The sequence below is a fragment of the Zootoca vivipara genome, chromosome 4 (assembly GCF_963506605.1).
Source record: "Zootoca vivipara chromosome 4, rZooViv1.1, whole genome shotgun sequence".
Lineage (NCBI taxonomy): Eukaryota > Metazoa > Chordata > Lepidosauria > Squamata > Lacertidae > Zootoca > Zootoca vivipara.
Genome location: NC_083279.1, coordinates 98807799 through 98818989, shown reverse-complemented (window position 1 = coordinate 98818989; position 11191 = coordinate 98807799). Strand labels below are relative to the sequence as shown.

Sequence of the window (11191 nt, the reverse complement as noted above, 5' to 3'; positions counted from 1 at the left end):
GCCATCTAGTCCAACCCCCGGAAATGCAGGAATCTGTGCCAAACATCCACGGCAGATGGCCACCCAACCTCTACTTAAATCAAAACTATGCAGCTGCAAAGTTCTTCAAGGGACGTCTGGAAGTCAAAAGCGAGGGTGCCTGTCGCATCTCTGCTGGAAGAGTGTTCCACTGTCTGGGACCAGCAACACTGAACACCGATCTCTGGATGAGTCCTGCTGGGCTTTTGCAAACATGGGGACAATTAACAGTGCTCTTCTGCATGGTCTCGGCGACTGAGATTGGATAAAGTGGTACCTCGGGTTAAGAATTTAGTTCATTCTGCATGGTCCGTTCTTAATCTGAAACTGTTCTTAACCTGAGGTACAACTTTAGCTAATGGGGCCTCCCAGGAGATGTCAAAGAGAAAAACATCTGCCAGACTTTTAGAAGACATCTGAAGGCAGCCCTGTTTCAGGAAGTTTTTAATGTGTGACATTTTAATGTATTTTAATCATTGTTGGAAGCCGCCCAGAGTGGCTGGGGAGACCCAGCCGGATGGGCGGGGTACAAATAAATTATTATCATTATTATTATTATTAGGTCCATAAATTAGCATATAGCATTTATTCCACAATTTAAAAAAACCAGCGACCATTTGTTGTTGACAAAGGACAGCTGGACATATAAAGGGCCCCGTTACCTTCAGTAGCTTAGGGCCTCATCAAACCTTAATCTGGCCCTGGATCCATTGCTAGCCCTCGTTGCCCTGGCCCTTTCCCCCTTGCATGCTCAGAGTTTGCATTCACACTAGAATAATAGAATCATAGAGTTGGAAGAGACCAGGAGGGCCATCCAGTCCAACCCCCTGCCAAGCAGGAAACACCATCAAAGCATTCTTTACATATGCCTGTCAAGCCTCTGCTTAAAGGCCTCCAAAGAAGGAGACTCCACCACACTCCTTGGTAGCAAATTCCACTGTCGAACAGCTCTTACTGTCAGGAAATTCTTCCTAATGTTTAGGTGGAATCTTCTTTCTTGTAACTTGAATCCATTGCTCCGTGTCCGCTTCTCTGGAGCAGCAGAAAACAACCTTTCTCTCTCCTGTATATGACATCCTTTTATATATTTGAACATGGCTATCATATCACCCCTTAACCTTCTCTTCTCCAGGCTTAACATACCCAGCTCCCTAAGCCGTTCCTCATAAGGCATCGTTTCCAGGCCTTGGACCATTGCAGGCCATCCCTTCTCTGCGTCACCTTCCCCCGTGCTCTGCTTCGAGGAGGAAAACGCACCAAGTCAGAGAACAAGCCGCAGAGAAACTCATTTGTCGCCCACTCGACGGACAGCCTGCCTGCCTCGCGCGTGCTCGATCCCCGGCCTTCGAAAGTGGCTCTCGCTTACGCAGAGACGCCTGGAGAGCCTTCGAAGCAGAGCGCGGATTCCTCTCGCTCTTTTGTACTGCCGCGTGTCTCCATCTCAAGGTTGCCAAGGCTTCCCACGTCGATTATCTGGAACAATGATCAGCACTCTCCGAGCCCAAGACGAAGCCGGCTCGTTTCTGCCTCTCTCCCATTCATTGCCTGCAACCTCTGCACCTGGCTCCTTCCGTCTCGCAGGCGCAAACGCTCCCCCTGCGAGGATGGCCATTGTGAAGCGAAGGCACGCTGTCCTCCTCCTCCTCCCTCCGCCGCCTCCTGTTCTCACTCGGCAGAGTGCGCCTCTCTCCCTTCCCACTTGAACCTGGTAAATGCCAAAGCCGAGAGACGGGGCTTTCGCAAATGTCAAGGCAGGGCTGTGTGTTTTGGAGAGGGGGCCGGGGAATCGTCTAGTAGAAACAGCAAAGAACAGCAAGCGCTCTGCGCGGGCAGAGCGAGAATCCTGACTTTCTTTTCCGAAATGAAAAGGCAGCGAGAGATCCGGGCAGGTCATAGAATCGTAGAGTCGGAAGGGGTCCCCAAGAGTCATCTAGTCCGACCCCCCTGCAGCAACGCAGGAATCACAGCGAAAGCACGTCAAGGGGACATGATCCTCGGATTCAGCACTGCCCCTCTCCTGGGCTGACTTAAGTCCTTGAAAGGCCCCAAGCACTGAAAAGGTGTTATTTAAAATAAAAGCAATATGAAACCAGTCTCTCAGGAGGCCAGCCTACCTCGCAGGGCTGTTGCAGGGATCAAATGGCAAGAGGGAGATACGTGTGTGTACTCGGAACTCCTGCGGGGCGGTGGGGGGGGGGTAGGTAGAAACGGAATAATAAAAATAAAAAGCTGGACTTGAGCACAACAGCACCCTCAATAGCTCAGTTGGTAAGAGCATGAGACTCTTAATCTCAAGGTTGTGGATACGAGCCCCACGTTGGGCAAAAGATTCCTGCACTGCAGGGGGTTGGACTAGATGACCCTCGGGGTCCCTTCCAACTCTACAAATCTATGATTCTATGATTCACTCCTCTTGTAGCTTCCAGAAACTGGTATTGAGTGGCACTGCTGCCTCCAAAGCTGTATTTAGACCCCACAGAATTCAAAATAAAAACAATACTGTACTGTAAAGTATTTTTTAATGAAATTAAAATGAAACATAGACTAATTGCAACACAGGATATGGTCTGATTTCATTGCATTATTTTGATTTGCATTGGGCAGTGCCCCCCCCCTTTCCCGTTTAGGTGGGGATAAGCAATAGTTCTGGTTTTCCCCATGAGTATTCTGATGCTTAAAAAAAAAGCCTGGGTGCAAAGAGCCTCTGCCAGCAGTTATTTGACTGGAGGGAGGGAAATGCCCTTTGCACATGTTCAGAGGCACTCTCCGTTCTGGTTCTCACATCCTGGGCTGGGCTCCAGAATCCAGAACAAATAGCAAGGCCGAGTCCCTGTTCTGTGTTATTTCATGACAGGCAGGGCAATGCAATGGTTAGAGTGCCGGGCTGAGACCTGGGAGCATAGCTGTCAACTTTCAGATTTGAAAATAAGGGATCAGCAGCCTCACCTGTCCTGGGGACAGTCTACGGTATATCTAACAATCCAGGATAACAGCAGGAAATGGTGCTGGAATAAGGGAAATTCCAGCAAAAAAAGGGAAGGCTGACAGCTGTGGCTTGGAATAAGGGAGTTTCCCACAAAAAAAAGGGAGGGTTGGCAGCAATGCCTGGGAGAGACCCGGGTGCAGATCTCCACTTGGCCATGAAACTCACAGGGTGTGACCTTGGGGGCCCAGTCAGTGCTTCTCAGTCTATCATACCTCAGGGGTTCTAGTTACAGGTAGGTAGCAGTGTTGGTCTGCCGTAGTCGAAACAAAATAAAAAAAATTCATTCCAGTAGCACCTTCAAGACCAACTAAGTTTGTCATTGGTATGAGCTTTTGTGTGCATGCGTGGTATCTGAAGAAGTGTGCATGCACACAAAAGCTCATACCAATGACAAACTTAGTTGGTCTCGAAGGTGCTGTGGGGCTTGTCTAGGGCTTGCCGATCAGAAGGTCGGCGGTTCGAATCCCTGCGACGGGGTGAGCTCCTGTTGCTCGGTCCCAGCTCTTGCCAACCTAGCAGTTTGAAAGCACGTCAAAGTGCAAGTAGATAAATAGGTACTGCTCCAGTGGGAAGGTAAACGGTGTTTCCGTGAGCTGCTCTGGTTTCGCCAGAAGCGACTTTGCCATGCTGGCCACATGACCCAGAAGCTGTACGCCGGCTCCCTCAGCCAGTAAAGCGAGATGAGCGCTGCAAACCCAGAGTCGTCCGCGACTGGACCTAATGGCCAGGGGTTCCTTTACCTTTAAGGTGCTACTGGAAGGAATTTTTAAATTTTGTTTCTACCTCACAGGGTTGTGGTGAGCTCCTTGGAAGGAAGGCTAGGATAGAAAAGCAATAAATAACGAAGTCTTTCCAAAGAGAAACTTCCCTCTTACCTGCTTTGCAATACTGCTCTCTTCTGTTCCCTAAAAGGGACACAAAATCCCCGTACCATCATCTCTTCCTCTTCCTCCCCCCCCCCTGCAAATGGATGCATAATAGCCCAGGGAGAGTAATGGAGCCTGGGGATCCGACACAGTGGAAGGGACTCTTCTCCATTAGCTGCAGAAGCAGCCTCTGCTCTGGCGCTAATGGATGCCTTTTAATCATAACACTAATAAAAATAAAGGATACCTGCAATGTTCAGTGCAAGAGGCAAAAGTCAAGATGAAAAACACGTTGAGAGAGGATCTCAGCTCTTGGGCGGCTCAGAAACTGCCTCTGCAGATTGAGACCAATGTCCAGTGGTCAAGAGGGGCAGGTGGGGCTTGTCAACCTGAGAAGGTAGCCCATCTAGGGGGGGGGGAAACTCTGATCCTAAACCTCCACTGCCTTGTAGGATATCTTCGGGAGAAGAAATGACCAAAGAGTAAACTCTACACTAGGGTTACCGGACGTCCCCGTTTCCCTGGCACAGTCCCCGGACTTGCAAATCTGTCCCCGAACAAATTCCGTCCCCGGATTTCATTAAATGTCCCTGGGAAATGTGACACCCTGCTCTCCTGGAGCGATATGCAGCTGGAGGGGTGGGAAGATAGTTTTTGCACAGGCAGAGGTGGGTGGGGGGATCGAAGAGTGAGAGTGCGAAAGGAGGGCTTTGCACCTTGTCCGGCAGAGAAACCGCGTGCCTTGCGCCCCTCCTGGGCAACAGCGCACCGCCGCCCATGACTCCTGAGCCTCCCCCGATCTCCTTCCCCTTCCCCCTTTGTTTTAAGAAATCGCGGGTGGGCGGCCGTTGCCCAGGAGGGACGCAATGCACGCGGTTTCTCTGCCGGGCAAGGTGCAGAGAAGGGTGAGAGGACTTCGATCCCCTCGGCCAACTGAAGCGGCGGTGGAGCTGGCGCAGAGCCGGGCAGCTGAGCGTGAGAGAGAGCGTGAACGGGAGCGTGTCCCCGATGGCCAGGAACTGCAGAAGTCAAATTGGAGCAGGGAAGCCTTATGTTCTTTTAAGTTGAGGCTGCTCGAGTTGAGGTACCTCCATTGCAGGGGGCTGGCCTAGATGCCCCTCAGAGGTTCTTTCCAAATCTGTGATTTGGCCTTTAAAGCCCTAAACGGCCTCCGCCCAGTAGACCTGAAGGAGCGTCTCCACCCACATTGTTCTGCCCGGACACTGAGGTCCAGCTCTGAGGGCCTTCTGGCGGTTCCCTCGTTGCGAGAAGCCAAGTTGCAGGGAACCAGGCAGAGGGCCTTCTCGGTAGTGGCACCCGCCCTGTGGAATGCCCTCCCACCAGATGTCAAAAAGAAAAACAACTACCAGACTTTTAGAGGACATCTGAAGGCAGCCCTGTTTAGGGAGGCTTTTAATGTTTAATAGATTACTGTATTTTATTTTTGTTGGAAGCTGCCCAGAGTGTCTGGGGAAACCCAGCCAGATGGGCGGGGTATAAATTTATTATTATTATTATTATTATTATTATTATTATTCTGTGATCATCTCACAGTCATATTCTCAAACTCTGCTTCCAACTCCACCCCCCAGGTTTCTCTCCTCCTCCAAACTTCTCAAGAGTGATGTATAGATGTAATTTAGGATAATAAAGCATGCAATTATTTTTTTTAAGTGTCTCCAGATTCATTGAAAAAAATCTGGTAGCCATAGACTACACAAATCCAGAGTGGAGTCCCCAAGACAGTTTAAACTGGCTGAGCTCGAACCCCAAAATTTCCCCAAAACAAGAGTGGAGGCTGAGATGGGGAAAATATTATAGAATGCTTTGCAGCCAGTATAGTGTCAACCAAAGTTTGGCAGGTGGCTATCAGAGAAAGCCTCTGTGGCTGTAGGATGCCCTCTTCAGACAGGTTTGCCTGGCACTGGAATTGCACTTTTTCCTGTGCCAGGTGAAGATCTTTTTAATTTCACCAGAATTTTTAATCTTACCTTCTTTAAAGAGCTTCTGTATTGCTATTCCTCTCCCTTTTTTGGTTGTTTTTTTTAAAACGTAAAACGTAAAACGCAAACATGGCCTCACGGGGTGTGGGAACTGTAGCGCAGAAAGGGGCACATATAGTTCGCTCTGCCCAAATCACTGCTCAGCCACAGGTCACTGGTTAAACCATGGAATTTGCTCCCACAAAGCAACTAAGGCAGGGAATCACAGAACTGCAGGGTTGGAAGGAGGTTCAGAGTCAAGAAAGCGAGCTCCTTGCAGAAAAACGTGGGGTAGGTAAAAGGTAAAGGGACCCCTGACCATTAGGTCCAGTTGTGACCGACTCTGGGGTTGCGCGCTCATCTCGCATTATTGGCCGAGGGAGCCAGCATACAGCTTCCAGGTCATGTGGCCAGCATGACAAAGCCGCTTCTGGCAAACCAGAGCAGCACATGGAAACGCCGTTTACCTTCCCGCTGTAGCGGTTCCTATTTATCTACTTGCATTTTGACGTGCTTTCGAACTGCTAGGTTGGCAGGAGCTGGGACCAAGCAACGGGAGCTCACCCCGTCATGGGGATTCGAACCGCCGACCTTCTGATCAGCAAGCCCTAGGCTCAGTGGTTTAACCCACAGCGCCACCTGGGTCCCGTGGGGTAGGTACAAATGCAAAAAAAAATTAAAAAGTAAGAAATCTGTCTCCCTCCTCCCCTTCGCAATCCTCGATCAGTATCTCGGCGACAGCCCTCTAGCAAAACTGTGACCCCCCGCATAGCAGCGGGTGCGACTAAATTGTAGGGCTTCCAGCCCTACAATTCTATAAAAACCTCCATCTCGGGTGTTCAGCAACCCCAGATAAAATGTCAGAGACACCACGACACAGGATTCTCCAATGGTATTTATTAACATTACAAAAAAAGACGACGACAAGAAGAGGTGTTGCTCTTAAGGAAAGATTCTGCCTGCCTGCTTTCCCCCCAGTTTCCCAGCATCAGACGAAGAAGGCAGGGGGATTTTCCCAGGCATTAAGCCTCGCTGGCCTCCTCCCTGTCCAAACAGAGGTGGGCGAGAAGCACCTCTTTGCACCCAGCGCTGCTGCTCGGTGGCTCTGGCGATGCTCCTTTATCCCTCCTCCATCCACCCGGGTACCAAAAACGAGCACCCAGTCTTGTCGAGGGAGATGGACAGAAGTTCTCAGCACCCGCGACCGCAACAGGTCGACCCGCCAGGTCAAGGCAAAGGGGTTGGCAAAAAGCCACGTGGAGAGAGGGCAGAGGAAGGCGGCCAAGAGCATTTCTCCTGCCAGCTCTCCGGAGCGAGAGCAGGAAGCAGAGATGCTTCTGAATACCAGTCCCCACAAAGCAAGTGCGCTCTCGTGTTCAAATCCTGCTTGCTGTCCCCCCCCCCCCCCGAGGCATCTGCTTGGCGCCTGCGAGAACAGGATGCAGGGCTAGACGAGTCACTGGCCTGATCCGGCAGGATTTTCCTGTGTGATACTGCCAGGGATTCTGCCAGGAAGTCCTCGGCCGGATCCAAAATGGTCACAATCCTCTCTGCCCCCCGTTTCTCAAGGAGAACAAAAAAGTTGGTTGGCAAAGCCCTGGAGCGCCTCCAGAGAGGGCTCAGAATCCATGCTGTCCTTCCGTGGCCAGGGGAGGCGTCCCACGGTTCCTGCGCAATCCAAAAGAAGAAAGATGCAGTGGGCGAGTGGCGCCCGTGGCGAAAGCCACCAGGAAAGGACAGGGGGCAGGAGCGATGCTGGTTCGGTAGGGAATTTGGCACATGTTGATCAGAGGTGCAGCATCCTCCCGGGGGGTTGTCTTGGGTTCACGGTGCTCCTTCTCCAGTCGGCTTATCAATTTCCCAGCGTCTCCAGGGCTGTCTTTGAAGAAACCTCCCTCATTCCCTTTGGGAGTCCTTGGCTCAGCCTTGCAAGGAGATGCGGAGTCCCCCAGAGGGCAGGCTTTGTTCCTGAGCATCCCCCCCCCTTCCTTTCCCGCTGGACCAGCCAAGGGCTCTTCGTTTTTGGACAGCTCCTTCACCTCCTAGGACTTTGGCCAACCATCCTGCGGGCAGAAAGAGAGACATCAAATTAACACCCAAGAAGGACAGGCGGGTTTCTGAAGAGAGCACGGCCAACGGAGGCAGAGCACTGGGGAACGATGCGCAGGGATGCGGCAGAACCTTTTGCAGTGGGGGTCCTTGGACACGGGTCCCACCGGTATATTTTAAGAGGATCTAGGGCCAGGGTGAGAAGAAGATGAGTGAGCATGTGTTCAGGGGAGTGTGGTCGAGATGATCACGGGTGTGGGAGCCAACTCTGATGAGGAACAGTTGAAGGAATTGGGGATATTTTGCCTGGAGAAGAGAAAACTGAGAAGTGATGAAACAGCTACCTTCAAATCTCTGAAGAGTCATGGAATCATAAAACTGTAGAGTTGGAAGGAACCCCAAGGCTCATCTAGTCCAATGCAATGCAGGAATCTCAGCTAAAGCACCTGCTTAAGAACCTCCATTTTACTTTCTTGGGCTCCTTGATCACTGCAGACGGTGACAGCAGTCACAAAATTAAAAGACGCCTGCTTCTTGGGAGAAAAGCAATGACAAACCTAGACAGCATCTTAAAAAGCAGAGACATCACCTTGCCGACAAAGGTCCGTATAGTTAAAGCTATGGTTTTCCCAGTAGTGATGTATGGAAGTGAGAGCTGGACCAGAAAGAAGGCTGATCGCCGAAGAATTGATGCTTTTGAATTATGGTGCTGGAGGAGACTCTTGAGAGGATCAAACCTCTCCATTCTGAAGGAAATCAGCCCTAAGTGCTCACTGGAAGGACAGATCGTGAAGCTGAGGCTCCAATACTTTGGCCACCTCATGAGAAGAGAAGAATCCTTGGAAAAGACCCTGATGTTGGGAAAGATTGAGGGCACTAGGAGAAGGGGACGACAGAGGACGAGGTGGTTGGACAGTGTTCTCGAAGCTACGAACATGAGTTTGACCAAACTCTGGGAGGCAGTGCAAGACAGGAGTGCCTGGCGTGCTATGGTCCATGGGGTCACGAAGAGTCGGACACGACTAAACGACTAAACAACAACAAGAACCTCCAAGGAAGGAGAGTTCACCAACTTCTGCAAGCTTCCGAACAGCTCATACGGTCAAAGAGTTCTTCCTGATGTTTAGTCGGAATCTCTTTCCTTGGAAATCGAAGCCACTGGTTTGGGTCCTAGTCTCCGGAGCAAGCTTGATCCCTCTTCCATGTGACGGTCCTTGAGATATTTGAAGATGGCTCTCATCTCTCCTCTCAGTCTTCTGTTCTCCAGGCTAAACATACCCAATTCCTTCAACCGTTCCTAATCATGCTTGGTTTCCGGAACCTGGATCCTCTTGGTCACCCTCCTCTGCCCACCCTCCAGCTTGTCAACATCCTTCTTGTATTGTGGTACCCAGAATTGGATACAGGACTCTAGATGTGGTCTGACCACGGCAGAATACAGTGGGACTATGACTTCCCTTGATCTGGCCAGTGGACTTCAGTTGATGCTACCTAGAAGAGCAATAGTCACTCGTCTTTGGTGCAAAACTGCTCCTAAGGCAGGATGCAGCAGCTAAAAAAGCCAATGCAATTCTGGGCTGCATCAATAGGAGTATAGCATCTAGATCCAGGGAAGTAATAGTACCACTGTATTCTGCTCTGGTCAGACCTCACCTGGAGTACTGTGTCCAGTTCTGGGCACCACAGTTCAAGAAGGATACTGACAAGCTGGAACGTGTCCAGAAGAGGGCAACCAAAATGGTCAAAGGCCTGGAAACAATGCCTTATGAGGAACGGCTTAGGGAGCTGGGTATGTTTAGCCTGGAGAAGAGAAGGTTAAGGGGTGATATGATAGCCATGTTCAAATACAGTGGTACCTCGGTTTATGAACACAATTGGTTCCGGAAGTCTGTTCATAAACTGAAGCGTTCATAAACTGAAGCGAACTTTCCCATTGAAAGTAATGGAAAGTGGATTAATCCGTTCCAGACGGTCTGCGGAGTAACCGTTCATAACCTGAAGCGAACTTTCCCATTGAAAGTAATGGAAAGTGGATTAATCCGTTCCAGACGGGTCCGCGGAGTACTTAAACTGAAGCGTTCATAAACTGAAATATGGGTGTAATTGGTTCCGGAAGTCTGTTCATAAACTGAAGCGTTCATAAACTGAAGCGAACTTTCCCATTAAAAGTAATGGAAAGTGAATTAATCCGTTCCAGATGGGTCCGCAGCGTTCATAAACCGAAAATCCATAAACCGAGGTGTTCATAAACCGAGGTTCCACTGTATATAAAAGGATGTCATATAGAGGAGGGAGGGAGGTTGTTTTCTGCTGCTCCAGAGAAGCGGACACGGGGCGATGGATTCAAACTACAAGAAAGAAGATTCCACCTAAACATTAGGAAGAACTTCCTGACAGTAAGAGCTGTTCGGCAGTGGAATTTGCTGCCAAGGAGTGTGGTGGAGTCTCTTTCTTTGGAGGTCTTTAAGCAGAGGCTTGACAGCCATATGTCAAGAATGCTTTGATGGTGTTTCCTGCTTGGCAGGGGGTTGGACTGGATGGCCCTTGTGGTCTCTTCCAACTCTATGATTCTATGTTGTAGCTTTCAGAAACCTTTTGGTCAAGAGGAGTAAGAGAGACCTCAGTGGTCCTTCCAAAACTGGGCGTTGGCTGACCAGGTCTCTTCTCAGCAGCCCTGCGGACTGCCGGGGTGTGTGTGTGCGGAGGGTAAGTTGGCATCCGTGGCCCAGTGAGACAATAGTTACCTGCTACGCTTGGTGTCCGGTTTCATACATCCCGAAGGAGCTGGAGAGGAAAGGAGACAAGCTTAGAAAGGAAGAAGTCGCCTTCCTGTCCTCCTGTCCTCCTGTCCACCGCACACGCAGCTGGGCCTGGCTTATTTCTTTGGTCCAGAAAGCCTACAGGCTTGAGAGGCAGTGTGGTGTAGTGGTCAGAGTGTCAGACTAGGACCTGGGAGAGACCGGGGTTCAAATCCCCCCACTTGGCCATGGAGCTTTCCAGGTGTGACCCTGTATAAGCCACTCACTCTCAGCCGAACCTACCTCGCAGGGTAGTTGTTATGAAGATAAGAGGAGGAGGAGGAGGAGGGCTACTTACGCCACCTCGAGTTCCTTGGAGGAAAGGTGGGGTGGAAATGCAATAAATCAGGCATCCCCAAACTTCGGCCCTCCAGATGTTTTGGACTACAATTCCCATCATCCCTGACCACTGGTCCTGTTAGCTAGGGATCATGGGAGTTGTAGGCCAAAACATCTGGAGGGCCGCAGTTTGGGGATGCCTGCAATAAATCA

The 11191-nt window shown here is 50.4% G+C and overlaps 1 protein-coding gene across 13 annotated transcripts in view; it reads right to left on the bottom strand.

The window, feature by feature from the left end:
- Positions 1-6729: 6729 nt before the first annotated feature.
- Positions 6730-11191, bottom strand: part of ARAP1 (ArfGAP with RhoGAP domain, ankyrin repeat and PH domain 1) — a 135669-nt gene continuing 131207 nt past the window's right edge. For 10 of the 13 annotated variants that reach the window (XM_060273980.1, XM_060273982.1, XM_060273981.1 and 7 more), the window contains one exon: positions 6730-7915. In XM_060273980.1, the coding sequence (XP_060129963.1) occupies positions 7895-7915 (21 nt within the window). In that variant the 3' untranslated portion in view covers positions 6730-7894. Of the gene's footprint in view, positions 7916-10645; positions 10686-11191 lie in introns of all 13 variants that reach the window. The other 3 variants (XM_060273976.1, XM_060273984.1, XM_060273979.1) reach the window with 1 other exon arrangement.